The sequence below is a fragment of the Puntigrus tetrazona genome, chromosome 1 (assembly GCF_018831695.1).
Source record: "Puntigrus tetrazona isolate hp1 chromosome 1, ASM1883169v1, whole genome shotgun sequence".
Taxonomy (NCBI): domain Eukaryota; kingdom Metazoa; phylum Chordata; class Actinopteri; order Cypriniformes; family Cyprinidae; genus Puntigrus; species Puntigrus tetrazona.
The window spans coordinates 25,450,816-25,473,315 of record NC_056699.1 but is presented as its reverse complement, the minus strand read 5'-3'; the positions used below and the strand labels follow the sequence as shown (position 1 = coordinate 25,473,315).

Here is a 22,500-nt window from a genome sequence, read left to right as displayed (position 1 = left end):
TATATTTAAGGTGCGTGCAGATTCGTGCATTTCACACAGATATTTTAATTGCACAAATAATCTCTCATTAAAAGCCAGAAGCACATAAATAGAGACAAATTACAAAAGCGCGTCCCTATCACCAGAGACCCACAGAAATCTCATTTTAGATCATATCTTATTTTATGTTATTTCATATGCACGTTGTACGTAAGCTAATTTTAAACATTTACCATAACAGCTTTAAAGGTGATTTTATTAATACTTCTTTTGCACCCTCAGATTGTACATTTTCTAATAGTTGCCCATCCCAACAAATCGTGCGTATTTATCCATCTTTCGGATAATGCACAAATCCCAATTACAAAAAGCTGACTTGTTTATGAAAAAAATTAGCTTTGTGGTTCAGGGTCGCGCGTGCAATGCGCAGTTACGCACTTATTTGTATTATTCAACATATGTTAGACGTTAGCTTATTTCAAACATTTACTATAACAAGTAAAAATGAAAAAATCAAAGTAAGTGGTGCACAAAGCGCGCGCGTGCCGTATCCGAAAGCAAAGAAAAGCAGATCCTTGCCTGGTCTGTGCCGCCCGGAGTGCGCGTGAATTCTTCCCCGTCGGACCTGGATCCCCCCTCTTTATCATCCACCATCAGATCAGTGGGCATCTTTCCCTTCAGACAGCTGATGTAGCGGTGACAGAAATTGTCGCACAGCTCGTGTACCTTTAACGGGAGCGCACGTTTATCACCAAGGATCGGCCTGCGCGCGTTAACCCCGCGCGCGCCGCTCACAATAATCACGATCATAATCATAATAATAGCAACGACAGTGAGCGAAAGCCAAACCTTCTCTAATTCGAGGAGATGAAATCGTAACACTTGTATGGCTTGAATCATCTAAAACGAAACGACACTTCACGTCAGAAAAAAAAAAACGCTTTGTTTTATTTTATCCAGCAATAAAAATGTAATTCAATTTAGCCAAGTTAAATTATTACCATTTAAACAAATAATAACAATAACTCCAAATTATTACCAAATTATCCAAGTCTGGATTCGACGAGAAGAAAGGTTTTTCCGCCCTTATCTGAAATTAAAAAAAAAGCGATAATATCCAGGCAGTTTTCACACGACATCTTTCCACGGGGCTTGCTGATATTTTTTTGTAGTTTTTGGGGGCGGTCAGCGAGGTAAAGCGGGGCCTGACCTGTTTAGAGAAGACCGTGATGTCTTCGTCGAAGGACTCCGAGGAGCAGACGTCGCCGGTCACTCCGCTCTCTCTCGGCGTGCAGGTCGCCAATTCACATTTCTCGAAAACTAGTGCAAGCAGAGGAAAGAGGGGATGCCTGCAAAACAGATCACACTCGGCGGCGTTCACAGCCTGCTTGAGGAGGAAACAAAGCGCGCTTCTCAGGCTCGAGGCCCGGACGCCTTTTTTTTTTTTTGTACTTTCGCAAAATAAGACAAGAAGAGTGTAAAATTAAATTTTAGGGGAAAATGCAAGCGCATTTGGGTTTTTTTTTTTTTTTTTGGTGCATGGAGAAATTCATGGTTGTTGCGACAGCAGGCAAACAAAGTTCATTCTGGACCACAAAACCGGTCTTTTATTATTATTATTATTATTATTATTATTATTATTATTATTATGTACTTATTTTAATCCGGAGGTAGACATTATCTGAAAGCTGAACAAACGATAGGAGCGTATTTCGATGCAACAAAAAATCTAAATATTGAAAAAATCGCTTATAAAGTTATAAAGAAATTAGCGTGATCAAAAATTAAGTTTTGACATATTCACGGCAGGAAATTTCCAAAACATCCGTACGGAACATGACTTGACGGAACATGATAAGTTATCTTAACATAACTTATTTTTGGCATAATTTAAAAAAAAAAAAAGTAATACTGTCCCAAACGACGTATTGTTGGCTATTGACTGTTTTTGTGGTCCGCTTAAAAAAACACTGATGCAAATGAGGGGAAACTTGTTCTAAATGCAGTCTGCTTTATTAAAAAAACCCCATTCTAACATTTCCATCATTTCCTGTTTCAGCGCACAGGACGTGGTCAAATAACATAACGACGAAAAAATGAAACCGACATGCTGCTAATCCCACATACCCGTAAATGGCGTCTTTATCCCGTTTTAGTGCGTCGTTAACGGGCGACGGGACGCCGGGCGGCGCGGGGAACTGGTGAAGCGGCGGGCCGTGGCTCACGTGCACCGCCTGCATCGCTCTGGCCGCGTGAGGATCCCCGTACATCGGAGACGGGATCCCGACCGCATCCATTCCGTAATGGACCAGATCCTCGTACTGAGCACATTCAAAACGCGCAGGTTAGCAAACCAGACCGGGACTCTGCCGCACACACATCTTGCAAACGTTGATCCGAGAAGGGAACAAAGCTCTGTTTGTTTAAGAGGTGATAAACTGGGCATCAAAAACGAACGAACGAATTACGCGACGGTAGTTTGCGAGTCTAAATAAAACTAATTAAGAGCGGTTTTGATTTTCAGGCTCTTTGCGGCTCCTGAATGTGGCGGAATGCAATACGGACGCGTTCAGTTAATGCATTTTAAACGCATTTTTAATTTTTTTAATACGCAAATTCGCGTCGAATTCAAATTACAACGCCGTTTTAAAATCGCCGTGTCGTTTATATTTTTTGCTTCGCTTTTCCGGAGGTTTACAAGTGAAGTTATAATGCAAAATGTAGCTTGCAGTAACAATAGCGACGTTTCTACGGCGTGTACAAATAATTGCTGAAATTAACGCCGATGTTACGTAGCATTGAATCGGTCCCGGATAAGCGTGCAGCGAGAGAAATATGAGTTATGAACGGGCTGCGAGCGTCGGGTTACGCTTCTGGCTGTCAGCTGGCCTATATATGGAAAGAGTCGCGATAATTGCAAAATTAAAAAAAAAATATATAGATATAAATGAAATGATTTTTAGACGGAAACGAAAAACAGCGCGCTACGAAAAAAAGGTTTTTGGTGGTTTCACTTGTTGCTGTGTGTGTTTTCTTTTCTCTCTCCCCAAAACAACTTAGGTGTATAAACACACATTATTCATCGAAGGAATTAAAGGACATCTGACTGTAATTACGTCCATTTTTTTTTACCAGCTTCCTAGTAGAATTAGTCTTGACGGCCGCGCTCGAGTGTTTTTGTAGGTTTTTACGCACCCGTTGCGCCATGAGGACTCCGTGCCACCGACTCCTTTTTCTCAACGCGTCCGGATCTCAGTGCAGCGAGCCCGGGGAGCCCCACAAACTCTCCCAAACACCCAGCTCAAGTGCCCCCGGTGAACAATAACATCGTAATCCACCCGAATACTCCCGGTCGGCTTTCGCGACCCGACGCAGAGCGGGCTACCAGTGAGTTAGAAATCCGGTTCTAGACGCTCCGAGAACGACCGAAGCGCGCGCCTCGGGTGTCTGCTCGGTTTTTCTATTTCCAGTCGAAGGTTTGTAGCCAAGGGGTGAAAAAGCGAACTCCATTCGGGTCTTTGATCGCCTCGGCTGGTTTATTCTTAATGCAATAACACCTCTGAGATGTGAGGAGCGTGGAGAGGGAGAGGAGGAGAAGGAGGAGGAGAGGGCTTCTTAAAGGAGACGTAAAGGAAGGCCGACGCGAGCTCGTGCGTAAAGAGCGCGCGGACGTACTCCGAGCGCGCGGGCCACTGGAAAAATCCAGCATAGCCCTTTAGAAACCGAATTTCATACCAGACTATTTTTTTTTTACACGGCTACTTTTTTCCTACTTGGACCTCAGCCAGCAAACAGCACGGAAGTAGGCTACAAGGTAACAGATGACCAGCTAAGATTTACAAGTGGCCACTGTAAACCAGACAGAAACCATTTCGAGCCCCACGCGTGAAATTAAAATAATAATAATAATAATAATAATAAAAAGATCCTAATAATTGCACGTTATGACACCTACCGGAAGCTTAAACAATTAGAAGGAAATTGAAATATCTAGCATTTTTACTATGCCGATTTCTAAAAGTGAATAAATGAAACACACATACAGTTTTGGTTTGATTTACCAAATGCATCTACTAATTTAAATCAAGAAAAGCACCAGCGGTGACCGAATATAAGCTGCATTTATTAACGTCGTTATGGCGCCCTCTACTGGCAGTATTTATGTTTAAAAGTTTCCTATAAACCTAACACCGAGGTGACTGCTCTGTAACAGCTCGAAGCTTTAGATGAAATTATTTTATTTATTATTTCACTTTTTCTTTCACTTTTACCCGCATGTCTTAACCTCTAACGTCTACTGACAACAGTTTTTTACAAAAGCCGTTTAAAAGCTTTTTATGAAATATCGAGAAACATTACATTTTTTTCTTACGGGTCTATTTCTGCTACGCGTGATCACGCGACGCTCGTTTTCATCAAAATAAAACTAAAAAAAAAAATAATAAATAGAGCAACCGCCAGCTTTGGCCACGAGGCGGCGGCACGTGATCGGGTTTGTCTGCACGCGCAGAGCACGGGCTGGGTTTGGTGCGCAGCTCAGGGCCTCATGACTCCAACCGTACAGGTTTCTCTGCGTTTTAACGCGTATTAAAGCCGTATTTCGTCTTAAATGCTTTGTGCTTTCCTCAAGACTCTACTTGTGCTGTTGCTTGAGACAACGTTTGCCTCTATGCTGTCTGAAAAACCGGAAACTCCTGACTCGAACTCAACAACCGCCGGGTTTTACCTGCTTATCTCTTTGTTTCTGAGACTGACCGGTCAAGATTTTGTCCACGCAGAAGCATTGATCATTGCATGCCACAAGCAGATGAAACCGCGGTCTAAAAACTATTTCATGAGGCTCCTCAAGCACATGAGCAGATGAAACAAAATAAAACGATGCTATTTTTAATTTTATTTGCGTTATGTTCAGCCCTAACATTTCTTTCTCAGCACTTTGCACACTGTTGTTCTCTATGCAGCCTAAGTGTGTAAGGTCATAAGTTTACAACCCCCTTTGAGAATCTGCAAAATACTAATAATTAAAAAAAGATCATAGATTTATATAGTACTTTCATGAGAGTTAACAGAGGTTAACATAATGTATGAATAAACGAAGCAGTCCCAATGTTTATTTATTGATTATGGATGTGCATCATTACCTGGATGTTAGTCTGTTTTATGGTAAAGTATCAAGCATCTTTTAAATTTCTGGACTCATGCATTGACTGATGTTTAAGAAACACAACGCATTTTTAAAACACTTGCAAACTGTCCTTATTTTGACCATACGTAAGCATTTTATATGTAACTTCTTAAGAGGGCAGCATAAAAAGATCTTTAAGACAAAATAAAGACAATTTCCACCAATCATCACGTTCAAAAGTTTACACCCCCCGACTCTTAAAGGGATAGTTCACCCATAAAGGAAAAACCTGTCATCGCCTACACACCTTCATATTTCTCCAAACCTGTATGACTTTCATTCTTCTGGTAGGCACAAAATGTGTTTTAAAGCACACGGGTAACTACAGAGTTGACAGCAACCACTGACGTCCAGGAAAAATAACATTTAAATAGAATTAGAATATTGCATTACTTATACATTATTTATAACAAATAATCTTTGCGTAATAAACACAAATCCCAATTAAGTCTATGTTTCCTGCAGGAAACATTAAAATACACAAATATTTCTTAAATGCACTTAATTCTGAATCAAAGTGGATCATTTTTAATTCACCCCAAAACAGCTTTTGAATTAAACTAAAAACATATGAATTACAAAACAATACTGCCCGATGGTTTTCAAAATATCACACGGTCTAACCAGGCCTATATGTTAGATCCAATATATTCTGTGTCCAGCAAGAAAAGAGCCTGCAATGCTAGCACCGGATTTCCAGCAGCGCCAAAACATGGAAATATGTGACTCTGGAACACGAAACCAGTAACATATTGCACAGGTAGATATACCCAGCAATACAATATATATATATATATATATATATATATATATATATACACTAAACATCTTCATGGAGCATGCTTTTTCATAATACCCTTATTATTTGTGCATTACAAAAAAAAAAAAAAAAAAAAATATATATATATATATATATATATATATATATATATATATATATATATATATATATACATACAAATATATATATATACACACACACACACACATATATATATATATATATATATATATATATATATATATACATATGTTATCATATTATTATATTTTTGCATTATATATATATATATATATATATATATATATATATATATATATATATATATATATATATATATATATATATATATATATATATTTAAATAGTAAGGGTATTATGAAAAAGCATGCTCCATTAAAATATTTAGTACATTTCCTACCATAAAAATATAAAAACTTATTGTTTTATTAGGGCTAAAGACTTCTTAGGGACAACTTTCAAGGCGATTATCTCAATATTTTGCACCTTCGGATTCCAGATATAGTCAAATAGTCGCGTATCGGCCGAAAATCGTCTCACCCCAGCAACCCCGTTCATCAACGGAAAGCCTATGCGTTCAGCTTTCGCAAAAAAAAAAAAAAAACAAACCCCGGACCATCAAGGCCGGTTCTGTGGTCGCGCGGTCTCCTAAACTTTGCTCACCGTAAGTTTTAAAGCCTGGGTCGCTTTTTTTTGGTAAGCGAGAGCCCAGACCCAGAGATTCAGGTGAGAGGAGGCACCAGGCTAGGTGGCAGGACTTTGGCACAGCCCGTCACACCGGAGATCCCCGGGTCCAAAACCGGCTGCAGTCGTTCCAGCGTGACGTCATTGCTTCCAACACCCCTCCTCCTCCTCACCCCCTCCTCAATGCACCCCCACCTCCAGTGTCGGCGGCTCTCGCCTGCTGCTGACTACACAATCCAACATGGAGTAATGAGAGATGGGGCTCCTCTTCGAGACCAGCGCGCAGTCCTCAGCCACGGCGGGCGACGCGAGGCGAGAAACCGTCGATGTAGCCGTCGGGATGTTGCATAACGCGAGGATTAACCAGATGCATCGCAAACCGTGACGGGTGAAGCGCGGCGCGCGGAGAAAGAGCGAAAATTAAGGAACGCCGAGGAGACGGATTTGGGGAAACTCGTTGATGCACTGGACTTTAAAAAAAAGGCGAGGTGGAAAATCGAGACGACATGAAGCCCGAACGCTGCGTGCCCGCGGTGGGATATTATTATTATTGTAGGTGAAACGCGGGGAAACATGACTGAGGAATCGCACCCAGACGAGTGAGTATTCACTTTTTGCGAAAACGACGCATGTGGACGCGAATGGAAATCTCGTCCCGTGTCCAAGAATGCGTTGCCGAGCTAAGCGAGGGGTCAGTCGGACGCGGGGGGGATCGTGCGTACGCGCTTCCGAGGGAGACCCTGGAGATGTTAATACTGAGAAACAATGCGGTGTCAAAGAGATTTGAGTGCTGGGCCCCTGCTGCAGGGCTCTGGTCTCAAACCGAGAAGGGGGAGGAGGAGGGGCTCGAGCGGAAACATTTTGTGGAGGGATCCTTCGCCGAATACTTTGTACCGCGTCGGCTCTAAAGGCGAACCAGCGCCGCGAGGGAGCGAGCGGGCGACCGCCAACTTCGCGAGCGCACGGGCGCCGGAGGGGCGAGCTCGCGCGCTCTCCCGGAGCCGCCGTTCTCGGCGTCTTTCTTTGTGGTGGTCTGACATGCTATATCCGCCATTTCTTTTTCGTGAATCGCTCTCATTTGCATACTGTCCTTCATTCATAAAAATACAGACGGGGGCGCGCGCGGCGGGGAGAGCGCCTCGGAGCAGCGCTGACGGTAAAGCAGGCCCTATACGGCATGCACGGGGCCTATACGCGCTTTTTAAATGCTGGATTGGGTTCACCGGATCCCGCCGCTTGCGAGAATCAAACGCGCGAGCTCGCGGCGCACGGTTATAGGCGGCGGCGGCAGCAGCCCGTGTCCTCGTTTAGCAAGTTAGATTTTTTTTAACGTAAACACTCATATCTCACGGCAGTTTAACTCAAGCCGATCAAAGTCTCTCTAATGGTATTAGGGCCGAGTTAAACGGCTCGTTAACTCGGCGAGCTCTTTAAGGGCTTAAAATGAACTTTTGCAGCATACACTTAACCTGTATTAACAAGGTGATGTTTATTTAGTCCCGCGCGCCGATTACGCCACTTATCTTTAACGCCAACGTGAAGGGAACTGTTCGTTTTATTAATCGTTCTGTAACGTGCAAGCTGGGCCAAAGCTCGCATTACAGCAAACTACTGCAAAATGCAGAATTACGCGTTAAATTATGCGTAACGCCAACTAAAAATGTTATATTCTCAGCTTTAATTCGTCACGACAATCGCATTTACCTGGAAACGAGCAGAAAAATAGCTACGAGACAGAAAACAGTAATTCATTTTCAGTTACCAGCCGTCCTTAAAACATTTAAACGTGATTTTTTTTTATTATTGTTACGTGTTGGTGTGCGTTTAACGCGATGCACATTCAAATACACAGGCCGCTTTCCGAGCGGGATTGTGATTTAATTTGCAATCTTGTCAAATTGGTTGCGGGGTTTGCACGTCGCGCGAAAGTTACATTTTTCTCTTTCTAATCGCTCGAGCTGCACTCACGCGCTTCCTCTCCCCTGGAAGCGTAACCCCGAAGCTGGTGGGGAATTTTTTTTTCTCTTCTTCTTATTTAAATTTATGGCGCACTCACGCCCGTTTGAGCAAATACGTGTGTCACACCGGGACGCAAAGGCCCATATAATAGCCCGGGGTTGTGAAATGTTGACTTTTATCGGCGGAGGGGAGGGCCGAAATGGGAGGAGGTTTCTGAGAAGGCGCTCCCGGGATGATTGTGAAGGGAAACAATGGTGAGAGGATTAAACAAAGATCCGGCGGAAGTGAAAGAGGTGAAGCGTAACTTCGCCGTCACGCCCCTCGATTGTTTGATTCTCAATGACGTGCCGATAATGAATGGATTACGCTGCGCGATTCATTTCGCTGCAAGGAAATCTCTCGCTTTTACTTAATAGGCATCTCTCTCTTTTTGTGCGGTCTGAACCGTTAAGGCCCCAGGTACCGTGGATCGGAGGCACGTATCTGGATGCCTCAACGACTGCTTGAACGTCTGAACGACATTGCACGAGGCTGCAAAGCAGTTGCAAATGCTAGGCTTTTTTTTTTTTTTGACCAACATGACACTAAAGTTCTCAAATGCTTTTTTATTTTATTTGACTAGCCTTTGAAAATAAAGCTTTAAGAAATAGTTTGCCTCGAAATGAAAGTCTTGCCATTTACTCACCATCAGGTTCAAACCTGAGTTTCTTTCTTCAGTTAAAAACAACAACAAAAACACACACACACACACACACACACACACACACACACACACACACATATATATATATATATATATATATATATATATATATATATATATATATTATTTTTAATTATTATTATTTTAATTATTATTATTATTTTTTTTTTTTTGAATGACTGTTGATGAAAAAACTTTGTGAGAACTCGAGGAAGATTAAATTATATTTTTTTGAGTTTTTTTTTTTTTGGGTGACGCTTGGTTGCATTAAATGTGTCTATTTTTTTGTAGATGGGTGTTTTGTCACCTAATGCAATGACATTCATGCAGTGTTCAATTAAGGTTCGTATACTTTTGTATCAACATGCCGAGCACAAAACCTGGAGTGGAGGACAATTGTCAGACAGCTTGTTTTAATTTATCATTTGAAAGTCTTGTTTAAGGGCATGGGATCGGACATTGTGTGACTTTTGTGCTGTATTTTTGCGTGAAACCGCTGGAGCTCACTTTATGCATTTTGAGTTTGCTTAAATTACACTTTCTAAATAGGCTAATGGACGTGCATAGAATTAGCACCACTTCCTGTTTCGTTATAGCAAATGACCTCCGGGCCGTTATTGGCCATTACACTTGTGTCACGGCGCATATCTGCCGGTTCAAAATTAACTGTGTAATTCAGGTTCATTTTGACAGGGACATTTAGAGAGCCGTGTTCGGGCAATGGCAGGTTTAAAGGATTAAAAAAAAACACGAAAATCCTATTATTTACGCGCCCTCGTGTCGTTCTGTCGAGCAAACGAGGGCAAGGTTTTTGTTTTGGGGTTGAGCTGAAGATTGCGGAGTTTTTTTTTCTTTCTGGAAACTCTGGTATGTTTGTTTGACTGTTTTTGGCCAGGAATGCGAGTTCCTCAAAAAACGTGCCGCGCAAACCAGTGGCTCCCCATCGGTAATGACTGTAGCCTGAAGGTGTGTGTATGCGCTCACGTGAACTGGCTGGCGCCCAGACCGCAGACCCGGATGCCCTCTCCAGCCTCTGGGCGCTCGGGAAGAGCCGTTGGGGAGGGGAGGAATGCGATCTATATTGATCACACCGGCGTGACCTATATGCAGCCCCATTATGGGTCAATAATATCTGAAAGGGGACGAGAGTGACATTGAGGTAAAGTCAGTCCGGATGAACCCCCTTGCTAGTTCCTGCATAGTTGTGATGGATTTACGGTAAGGATAGGGATTGATTTCTGGAAGCGTGAGGGTAGTGAAAACGCAGAATGAAGAGATTAAGTTTTAAAGAGTGGAAGAAGATCGGAACGAGGCATTTTTCCTTTGTACGTCGTTCAGTGTGTGGGAGACAATGGTTGCTATGGCAGCTGCACATGTCATCGCATTGTGTACGCTGTGAATTAGCCGCTCTCACGTTTGCGTTTAATCGCTTAGCGGGTTTAACCCAAAGCGACTTAAACGCAAAGATGACCTATTCGCAATCCGACGATATAGCAAGTTGTAGAGTTATACAGCTCAACGATTTCTAGCAAAAATAATCCATATACAAGCGGGCGTAAGTCGGTCATATGGCGGTTCATATTTTTGTGAAGTCATGAGTAGCTTATCTGTTCGCGGAGACACAAACATAAAGAGATTGTATACGCGTGATAAGTCTAAAAGTAATTTTACAGACTCCAGCTAAAACCCCGAGCGGAGATAAAGAGGAAATTAATTCATGTTCTTCCCGTTTGTGTTTATTTCTCAGCATACGTTCTTTAGTGCTGATTTTTTTTTTTTTTTTTTTGGCGTCGCAGGTTTCTGCGTGTACAGCCTGTAATCTTCTCCGTAGCTTGATGTTTCTCCTCCTGCCTGAAAGACACCGTGTTCGGTGCTGGAGACAGGTCTTCTAAAGGAATAGAAAAAACGTATTCATCCTCGGGCCGTCTGAGTTGTAGACGGGTTTGTTTCTTTGTGGGAATGGATTTGAAGAAATGTAGCATTAGATCATTTACTCGCCGATGGATCCTCTCCGGTGAATGGGTGCCGTCAGAACAAGAGTCAAAAACAGCTGATAAAAACATCAGAATAATCCACACAACCTCATTCTCTTTTAAAGCAAAAAGCTGGTTGTTCGAACGAAATCTAAACCTTTATAACTCTTGATTCTGGCCAAAACCCTTCATAGTGACCCTCCTGTGAAAACGTCCATGCCTTGTTTTCCTCTCACATCAAAATTCGCAGACATATTAGAACGGTACTTGATCTGTGCATATTTCTCCCCCGATTCAGACAATGCTACTTATTTATAAGCAAAAGCAATATTTTGGATTCTGGATAGAGAACCGTTCAGTCGAGTAAAATGCCTTAATGCTGGAATCGTTTCTTACGAACGCAACTTTTTCGCGTCGCGAGATGTTAACTGGTGGACTGGAGTGGATTATTGCGATGCTTTTATCAGCTGTTTGGACTCTCATTCCGACGGCACCCATTCGCTCCACAGCATCCGTTGTGAGCAAATGATGTAAAGCTAAATTTCTCCAAATGCGTTCCCGCAAAGAAACAAACTCCAAGACATCCTGGACGGCCTGAGAGCGAGCATATTTTTTGTTGAACTATTATTTTAAGCAACCGTATCTCAGGGCAAAGCTCAAAATGGCAAGCGGCAAATGACAATACAAGTTAAATTCATGCAATTTATGTGTTTTCTTGATCACAAATGGTCGCCGTGTCCATTCTTTACAGATGCTTTTTATCACCGGAGCAGCCGATGGGGAAATATGCGGGTGATTTGGATTTGGTATTTGTATTCAGAGACTTAAAGCTTTTTTTTTAGACATGAGCTGCGAAGCAAGCATGTATGAAAGTTAAAGTAGTAAATCAGCTGTTCTGATGTTGACTGGCGAATTCATTCCAGCATTGACGCGAGGCAAAGACGAGCTTGTAATCGAAGCCCGTAGATGTGTGTTAAGTTCCCATGCTCTGCCGCAGTCAGTATGTAAATGATGTTCTGTGAAATCCTCGTTCGTTTAACTGTCAGTCATATTTTGCACATGGTTGCACGTAAACGAGGTTCAGCATTTTGGATGGCATTATCATATCTGCGCATAAGGCTTATCAGTGTCTTTAAACAACGACTGGAAATCTCATTAGCATAACGAACGGCATCCTCTTTTGAGATCTCGAAAGAAACCTCATTTGCAATGCAGAGCTGTCATTTGTGAGCTAAGGATTCTTCCAGAATGGATTATGACGTCATCATTGTGAGTCAAGCCTGGGTCCAATCAGGCTGCCAGGTTAATAAGATATATTAGCATAAGCTTTGACATCACTGAACCAAGAAGCGCAGAAGGCTCATTCGCTCAAAACCGCTTACTGACACTCAAGTCAGCATATTTGCATTCGTAAATATATATATATATATATATATATATATATATATATATATATATATATATATATATATATATTTATAAATATTAATTTGTGGCTGTCTTGTTTTTTTTTTGTGAATATATGTATATATAAATATAAGTAGTTGACGTATCAATATGTCCTGTGGTGTGACAGCAAGAATAATAAAAAATAAAAAAAAAGTTTCTTATATTATTTGTATGTTACTTTTTTTCTATATTTTTCTGTCGCACCGTAGGACACAGTCCAATTTTTATTTGTCCGCTACCCGTATACATAATATATAATCTTAAAATACATCATAGATTTTTACCTTTTCATGACAACTTAAGTTTAAATGGTTTCAAACGAATTCGTTCGTAAAAAAAAAAATCGAATTGTATATTTCTTTAAATATGCATACTTTTAGGGTGCGAGGAAAATGTTTTCATTTCTTGCTTGATGGTTGCACCGCTTGACATTTATAGTCAATAATTCAGACTTTTGTTTTTCATTGAAAAACGCTTTGCATTAGTCGAGGAGCAGAACATTTGTTTATGTTAATTAACTGAAATAGTGTTCATTTTTTTTGCAGTTTAATTTGAATCATGTTGGAATTAACATTAAATGATATTAATAAAGCATTTATTGGTGTATTGTCTCCTGCTTGAGGCATTTTTACTATTAGTTCGTGTGAACAAATTGTGCATCTTTACCGTAAACGGTTAAAAGCGAATGCATGAAAGCGGCATGAACACAAAGAGCATGTTTCCGAAACCCTCCACATGTGTTTTAAACTAGACGTCTTCTTTTAATCAACTCTGACATTCTTATTTGTCGCTGAACCACATCACAACATCCTCGCGTCTCTCCCCGCAGTGACAGTTACATAGTGCGAGTGAAAGCTGTGGTGATGACGAGGGACGAGTCTAGCGGGGGCTGGCTGGCTCAGGAGGGCGGCGGTCTCAGTCGAGTGGGCGTCTGCAAGGTGGTCCCGGCCGACCTGGAGCTCCTGGGACGGAACGGCTTTCTCATCTTCGGAGAGCGGCTCAAAGACAAGCAGGTTAGCGAGCGGTCGAAGCGCGCGAGAGCCTCGGAGAACGCGACCCCTCGAGCCTCACGACTCTTGTTTGCGTCGCTCAGGTGATCCTGCAGTGCTTTCTGAAGAAGGATCTGGTCTACACTAAAGCCACGCCCACTTTCCATCACTGGCGAGTGGACAACAGGAAGTGCGGGCTGTCGTTCCAGAGCCCCGCCGATGCCCGGGCGTTCGACCGCGGCGTGAGGAAGGCCATCGAGGACCTCACAGAGGGTCAGTGGTCAAAGGCTTTACCGTTTAAGGCGTTACGTGTTGACTAGGATTGTAACATCCTTTTTGTTTTTCCTCTAGGCTCCACTACTTCTTCCTCCACGCTGCAGAACGAAGCCGAACTGGGCGACGATGATGTTTTCACGGTGAGTCTCGGCCTAGAGCCTCTACACAAATGGCTTAAAAGGACGATTTATTATTGATTTTCAATCAGAGGAGCCAGAGTTCCAGCATTTTCATTATTAAACCCAACTTTGACGATAACTAATCTACTTGCACGCATTGCTTCAATATGACACGCGTCATGTTTTTGAGCACTTTGAGAGCAACGCGATTTTTGATTCGTAGAAATGATGTTTTATGGCATTGCTTAACTTGACAGCAGCAGCATTAATATTTAACATGTCAACAGTGTTACTGTAATCTTTTTTTTTAATTTATCTCTGAGAATAAATGCTATTAATGGGTCAGTTGCCAGTATTGTTCTGTCGGCCGTTTTTGTCAGGTGTGTGTGTGTGGGCTGTGCTCAGGAAGTGACCTTTGCTCCCTTTCGTCTTCCTATTGCTCCTAACTGAACACAACAAAGCCACGCTAATCCTTTAGATACAAGAGTCCGTTTATGCACGCGCGTGCATTCGGGAAACACGAATGCGTGTCACGTTTGGTCGGACCTCAGGCTTTAGGTGTTCGGCGATCGGCGTTTGCTGTGGTCTCTCAGCAGCGGCGTTCCTCTAATCGCTAACTTTAGACGTTTATGACTCACAGCTATTCATACAAGCCCAGCCAGACACTGATTATTACTAATCAGAGTAGTCGGTCGCTCCTAAGTTTAGAGAGGGAGAGATGGGATGTGTGCTGTAGGTTTAGAATGGGCAGCAGCTGTTGGATGTCTAATTCCCTCTGAGGTAAAGTCTAAAGTGATAATTAGCACAGCCACAAATACATTTCCATCCAGACATCACACACACACACACACACACACACAACTCTGCATGTACTTAGTATGCATGTAGTACGCATTTCACACTTACATACACACTGAAGACACTTACCCACCTACCTATCTGTCACTGCAATAAAAATGTTTAGTGTTCATTTAAAATCTTAAAGTAATAAAGCTAAGAAACTAATTAAAATTGATATATTTGCTTATTTGATTTATTGCAAATATAATGTATAAATATTTTTATTATGGTGAAAATGGGTAAGGCATTGCACTTAGTGTGCAAGTAAAGCAAACATTTAGACAATAGATGTACTTTATTGTATTTTGCGATGTCTGGTTGAAAACAAAATCATCCAAAAAAGATGCATCCACATTTGCTTATATATTATTTCAATGGTAATTTCTTCTCGTTTTCCTATGTTGTGCATATTAGGATGTTTACGTCGCTTTTTGTTGTGTAGTTATTTTTTGCTGCATTATTTAGTGCGTGTGTGTGTTTCACATGTGTCACCCTCGTGCTGCAGCTGCCAGATTTGTGCTGTAAATTTAACAAACGTGTTTTACAGTGTAGGGTAGATTTCAGTCTTTGCAGAAGAAAGGAGCCAGATGACTTAAGAGAGACGAGCTGTGTTTGTAATCATCTCAAGCTCTTTTCTCTCTCTCACACACACACACACACACACACGCACTCTTGAGTTATTGATGGCTGTGTGGCTCTCTGTCAACTCTTAAAGCAGATGCTCTCTCTCTCTCACACACACACACACACACACACACACTGCTGGCTCTCGTTCAGGCTCCAGGCCTCAGGAAGAGCCACAGGAAGGAGACAGTGTGGATTTCAGAGGTTGAAGGTCAGAGATAATAGTGCTGATGATAGTACTCAAGCACTTCATTTACACAAACCTCGCGCACCCGTACACAGGGTCAAAGGTCAAGCAGAATGACCTGTGCTGTGTTGCTGTGGAACGTTTGAAATGCTTTTATACAGATTATTGTTGTTACACAAACACTTTTTTTTTTTTCCTGGTTTGACGCGATAGTTTGATGCATTTCGGTGTTCTATTTTTCTGCCGAATCCAAGTTATAATTAATCTTGTATCACTGTCATAAATCTCAACAAAGCTATTTTTGCTGGAAATTCAGGGAAATATATAACTCGGTGACCCTCGTTTAAGGGCGGGGAGCCGTTTGGTTTGTGCCACCGTGATCCTGCCAACATGCTCAAATTGGGAAACAATTTCTATTCTTGCTCTCTCTGTCTGTCCGTCAGAATGCCACAGACAGCTCGTCTAACTCTTCTCAGAAGAGAGAGCCATCCATGCAGACACTCGCACCAATCAGCTTTTCCGAGCCCCACCACTGCATTCTGGGACATCTCTACGACCAACACAGACACTCTGACCGCTTCTACCTGGAACAGGTGAGTTAGTGTGCGCAAAATCGACTTATTATGTCATCACAAACTATTGCGTTAGTGTACTTTTGACTCTATACTTTATATTATTTAGACACAAATTTTTAAAAAAATATATTAACGAAAAAATTTATATTAAGTGGGCTAATATATAAGTTTAAATATATAAATATAAGTTTTGAAAATGTGTTAAAAATGAATATGATTGCATAGTGTCATGTTAAAATAATGTATTATTTGGACAAATCTATATCTACGCAAAGGAATTGTTCTTGCAAACTTGTTTTTTTTCCTCACTCAGTTGACTTTTGCTCACCTGAAAACTGGATGGCGTTTGATTCTTTGAAATAATCGAGACTAAACTATGAAATACTCAAGGATAGTAATAATAACCGTTTTTACATGCAAAAGACTTAATTCGGTGGCAAAAAGCATTACGCTGTAAAACATGAGAACCGTTGTATCAGTGTGATATTATGCTTATTAGACATCTTTACATTTAAAAAAAAAATATTTATCATAACATATTCACTATCTGCTACCTGATAACTATTTGAACTCTTTCTTTCTTTCTTTCCGCCGTGCAGACGGTGCCCATGTTCCCATGTTCCCGTCACGTACGGTTTCACGAGGACGAGGAGGAGATCGTTCGGATCAACCCTCGCGAGCGCTCTTGGCTGACAGGCTACGAGGACTACCGCCACGCCACCACAGCGACGCGGGCCAAACCTCTCCGGCCGGACGCCACGGACGCTTACGTTCACCTCGCCAAGAGCGAGCCTCCCAAACACGACTACACTTACTCGTACCCGCTCAGCGGGGACGGACACACTCCCCGCGACGGCAAGACGGGCATCGGCGGCGGCGTGGTCACCGGTCAGCCGCGGGCGCTCACCGCCAAGTGGCTGCCGCGGCGCGTGGAGGACAGCAGAGAGCGCTTACGGTGTGTGTACTGTCAAAACATGTTCAGCCCGGCCGAAAACGGACGCGGGCGCTGCCCGGAGGCCCCGGACCCCGTGCAGACGTGCATCCGCCGGGTGAGCTTCATGTGGTGCGCGGACAGCCTGCTCTACCACTGCATGTCGGACCCCGAGGGCGACTATTCGGACCCCTGCTCCTGCGACGCCAGCGAGGAGCGCTTCTGTCTGCGCTGGCTGGCGCTGCTGGGACTGTCTCTGCTGGCGCCCTGCATGTGCTGCTACGCTCCGCTGCGAGCGTGTTATCACTGCGGCGTGGCGTGCCACTGCTGCGGCGGGAAGCACAAGGCCTCGGGGTGAGCGGGGGGGAACGCCGGCGCACCTGGGAAGAACCACGAAACGAAAAAGCGGAAGAACGAACTTGCGGCTGTATCGCTTTGTCGGGGTTTTTTGGTTGAGTTTCGGAGGGCCGGTCCATTTTTTTGTTTCGTTTTCTCAATTTAATTGTACTGGACAGCTGTCCTGGTTTGTATTTTTCTTTGTTTTTAAAAGAGTAACCCTCAGCTTCCATTTAAAAGACTACACTATAAATATTCATTTATATATGAAAAGTATATATAAATATATGTAGATATAAATATATAAATCCAGGTACTTTATATTTTTATGCTCATGTGCTTTGAAGGTTTGAGTTGTAATCTTCCTTCCGTCTCGTCCGTGTTTTAATATGTCCGTTTGATTTGATTTTACTCTCCCGTCAGCCTTTCGTTATGTCTCTCCAGTCAGAGGCTTCTCTTCTACTGTGATCCACTCCGTCTAGATAAGACAAACCCAGAGGAATCCAAAATAGCTGACCTGTAGGATGGTAGATCTTGTGTGTGTGTGTGTGTGTGTGTGTGTGTGTGTGTGAGGTCGGAATGGATGTGGGAAAATTAACATTTTGCCAAATTGTCAATATTAATTTGCTGTGTGAGGATGGGAAACACATTGCTGCCCAAATGTAAGTGTGTGTGTGTGTGTGTGTGTGTGTGTGTGTGTGAGTCTCATGTGCAGGTCATATTTTACCCCAAAAACAAAAGAAAACAAGCTTTATTTTAGCATTGTGGAATTATTTTTTTTTTTATCAAAAGTGTCATTAATACGGAAGACTCAATAAAAAAGGAAATTGTGACTTTTTAAGAAAAATATATATCTCACAGTTCAATTTTTTTATGCGCGAGTTATTAACTTGAATTCAACTGAGAGATAAACTATAAAACACATCTGAATTGCAAGATACAAACTCTGTTCTGAGAGCAAAAGTAACAATTGCGATGTTTATAGCTCGCCGTACTGACTTGATAACTCACAATTGCAAGTCTATATAGAAATAAAGTCGCAATTGCCTTTTTTATTCGGTGGCGGAAGCGGGCTTCCTTACATTACATTAGGGGTGGGCTGGGATGCAGTGCAAAATTAAGATGATATCGAATTTGATAATCATAATTGAACCTTGAGACCGAACCATGAGACATTAAAGCGTGAAAAACCTTTTTAAACCGCTTGTGCAATTCACAAATTGAATTGATCTGAAACTGATCTTGTTGCATACTCCAGTAATCTTTTTTATATCCCTCTGAATAATTATTTACGGTTCATCATAATGCAAAAAACCCCCCACACATTTAAATTCCCACGATTACATAATTTATTTTTGTATTTCAAAGAAAATAGTGGAGTAAATATTACTATTATTTATAAACACAAGCATTTTTTTTTTCATACTCCGGCACCGCCAGTTGTCGCGCTGCTGTGATAAACACGCTTGATTATGAAGAAAATAACGTCACAATGCGGATTCCTAAAAAACGAGCTTCAATAACGAACGTTTCGCGATTGCTTTTGGGGTGCGATGTGAGCCGGACGCGTTCTTAAAGGGTTCTGCGAGATGTACGTGCCTGTTATCGATGTTTCGAAATGAAAACCAGCCTCAAAAAAACGATGTACCCCTCCTACAGGACGAAAAACAAGATGTCTTTTTTTCTCTGCCTTTGTCTTAAGCACAACGCAAACTAGTACAACTAACGAACGAGGGAAAAAAAAACAACCATCTGAACACTGTGCAAGTTGTTGTGAAGTTCTCAAAATATATTTCCGACTGCTGGCCTATCAGCGTCATCCTTCGGAACAACATCCAGCCAATCGGTGGACTGTGACAGCGTTGTCATGACGACTGTGATCCTATGTGTCAGCCGATGTTGTATGTCCTATTCGTCTCTCTCTCTGGTGTCTATCCTCGATCTTCTCCCCCTCTTCCTGTCAAAAGCTTTTTGCAGTAGTACTATCTGACGCGTGACTAAAGAGGAGCAGTTTTATTTTTTTATCGGTGTCCAGGAGAGTGAGTTCTCTGTCTGTCTGATGCTCCTGAACATTCTGAGATTAAAAGAAAGTGCCTGAATCAGCCGGTGCGTCTCCCGCCTTCTGTCCATCTCTAGATGTTACACTCGCGCTCTCGTGAAAAATGTGTTTCGCTCACATTTGGGACAAGGACAAGTTTCCATTACAAAAGATAAAAGTTGTCTGTTCTTCTGGTTTATCTGGCATTTCCCATTTGTTGTCGAGCGCAACAGCAGGGTTTCGGGAAAATCAAAACGCATATTCATTTTCTCCATAGAGAAATTCATATTTGGTAACGACACATTTTTTTGCACGCTCAGAAACTGTTAAATGTTGGTACAATGTCAGACATTTTAAATGTATTTAAAAACTGTTCCCGACACTCAAACTATTTATATATTTGTAAATATCTGAATATTTTGTAACAAATATATCAATAAAATATATTGAATATGAATATTTATGAATGCATCTAAAATGATCAAATAATTTTTTTATACACGTTTTATATTGAATTATATTTTCCATATCTCTATATATGTATTCGCGCATCAGTGTTTTTTTGAGCATCATCTGCTATTACATATTTTATTATTTTTTTCATTTGAATACATTTTTTTTTATTAGATTTTATTAGTAGGCCTACTAAACTTGTCTTTTCATACATGTCTATATGTTTTTTATCCATTTTTGTTTCAGTTTTAGGTATTTTAGTACATTAATCAAAATGAGATTAATCAAAGTTGCCTCTGCAATTAGCTGAAAGCTATCTTTAACAACATTTTCATTATAAAAATAATATATATATATATATATATATATATATATATATATATATATATATATATACATATATACACACAAATATAAATTTTTATTTACAATTTTGTATATGGTTTAAATGGTTTTAATTTTAGTTTCAGTTAACTAAAATGGCCCTAATTCACACACATTTATATGTATTTTGGATTATTGATTTCCTCTATTTACAGCTCTGTGGTCTGAGCAATTTGTTTCCTCATAACGTTCAATACATTTGTTTTTAACCCAACAGTTCTGCGTCAAATCAACGTTCGTAACGTCTTGTCCGTTGGCTACTTTTAAACGCCTATGGAGAAAATGAATGTGAAAAACACTTCCGCACCCAAGGCATTTTTTTAAGGGTGATCGGCCACTTTTCCATGCTATATCACGCTCACCATTACCACATACACATTATCGCATACCACATATTTTATATCAGCATCAAAACCATTCGAACTGGGTTTTTTTTTTCCAATGAGGACAACTCGTCTGGTTTAGGTGGAATTAAAGGCCGAGAAACTATAAAACAATGACAGACGAATGCTAGTAAGTCACGCAGATGTTCGACGGTTCAATATAATGGGAAAGCGTGTGTGTGTGTGTGTGTGTGTGTGTGTGTGGGGCGACCGTCCAATGAGAAACTGTGCATGAATTCCCACGTGACGGTGTTTGTGTGCAGAAAGCCTGGCACGTGTTGGCATGACGGCACGTCCCACAGCCCGGCTCCATTACTCTCCGCTGCGTCTTCCTTTGCGTTACCCAACCGAATGTGCAACCACTGTAACGCCAAGACAGAAACATCTTAATCGTGAGCTCCCGAATGAGTGGGACAGATGGGGAGAGGGAGGGGGTCCCAAAGGCCTTGTCCAGCTTTGGAACTGTAACTACAAATAGCATCAAATTCCAACATGTGCAGACATTTAGACCACGCTGGACTCAACGGGAGTCCTTCTTTGTCCTCTTCCCGCTGTTAACGCCGAGGAATCAGGTAACAGCACGCTAATGCATATACCACAGCAAGGATGAGCGAAACGCCTCACGACGTGACGAAACCGGTCCTCCTGTTATAATCTGGTTTTGTCATTTCGTCCGCTCAGAGATTCGTCGGTTATAACAGGAGCGTGCTAGTTTCGTCTCCTCGTTTCCGCAGATGAACGCCACAGTACTAGTTAACCGCTGACAGCTTTGGATGGAAGCGCGTGAGAGTCGTTCTGTTTCATCCGTTGACATCTTGACCCGTATCGGTTCGGTTTTCGTTAATTAAAACTCAAGCATTCTAGTTTTTCCTTTCGTCAGCTTTGTTTATAACATCAGCATACGAATTACAATCGCAACTTTCGTCTGCTTTACCTTTCTACGGCTTTGTCGGTTGTAACAAAAAGTTCTAGTTTTGTCTACAGTTCCGTTTATTAATTCGAAATTTTGTTACGCGCTTAACATTTTCTTTTACGAGAAGTTCTAATTGAATTCATTTTTATTTCAGTTCAATTTAGCCAATTTTACTTTAACCTAAACTTATTTAGTCGATTAAGGCAGCACTGTTTTTTCTATTTAGCTTCAGCTACATTTTCTCCAGTTTAATTTGAATAATTTTACGCTAAACCTAAACCGCTTTCATTTCAATTCGCTAAACGTTTTTTATTTGATTTTAGTATTTATTCAGCTTTATTTCAATTAACAAAATTTTAGATTTCAGTTCAGAACACGACGTTTAAATCTGTATATTAGCGTAGTAGTTCGACCATTTTAATTGGCGTTATTTTAATATAGAATTCGTTTTAGTTAACGCCGATCCGTGCTCCTACTGTTGCTTCATCTGCTGCCGTCTTTGTCGATTATAACGCTCAATTCGAATACAATAATTTCGTCTGCTGACAATAACGATAATTTGTTGACGTCCCAGTTTCGTCTATTTTGTTAATTGCAATGTCGGTGTACTATTTTTGCCGTTTCATCCATCGCCATCTTATTCGACAGTTTAGCTATTTTAGTTCGGTAACCCCTGACAGCTTCATTGATTACGCAGACGTCGGGACGAAGAGCAGGG

The 22,500-nt window shown here is 41.4% G+C and overlaps 2 protein-coding genes across 3 annotated transcripts in view; one reads left to right on the top strand and one right to left on the bottom strand.

Annotated features, from left to right (window-relative positions):
• meis1a (Meis homeobox 1 a) overlaps positions 1-3,795 on the bottom strand; it is a 24,459-nt gene extending 20,664 nt beyond the window's left edge. Inside the window, exons 1-6 of one of the 2 annotated variants that reach the window (XM_043249137.1) lie at positions 3,175-3,795; positions 2,107-2,300; positions 1,190-1,328; positions 1,019-1,069; positions 829-879; positions 559-705 (exon numbers count right to left, since the gene is read on the bottom strand). In XM_043249137.1, the coding sequence (XP_043105072.1) occupies positions 559-705; positions 829-879; positions 1,019-1,069; positions 1,190-1,328; positions 2,107-2,300; positions 3,175-3,186 (594 nt within the window). In that variant the 5' untranslated portion in view covers positions 3,187-3,795. The remainder of the gene's footprint in view (positions 1-558; positions 706-828; positions 880-1,018; positions 1,070-1,189; positions 1,329-2,106; positions 2,301-3,174) is intronic. The other variant, XM_043249127.1, reaches the window with a different exon arrangement.
• Positions 3,796-6,849: 3,054 nt separating this feature from the next.
• Positions 6,850-20,112, top strand: spred2a (sprouty related EVH1 domain containing 2a). The gene is made up of 6 exons (XM_043246158.1): positions 6,850-7,249; positions 13,564-13,747; positions 13,828-13,996; positions 14,075-14,139; positions 16,213-16,362; positions 16,944-20,112. Exons 1-6 carry the CDS (start codon positions 7,224-7,226, stop codon positions 17,631-17,633), a joined length of 1,284 nt encoding a protein of 427 aa, XP_043102093.1. The 5' UTR covers positions 6,850-7,223; the 3' UTR covers positions 17,634-20,112.
• The last annotated feature ends 2,388 nt before the right edge of the window (positions 20,113-22,500 follow it).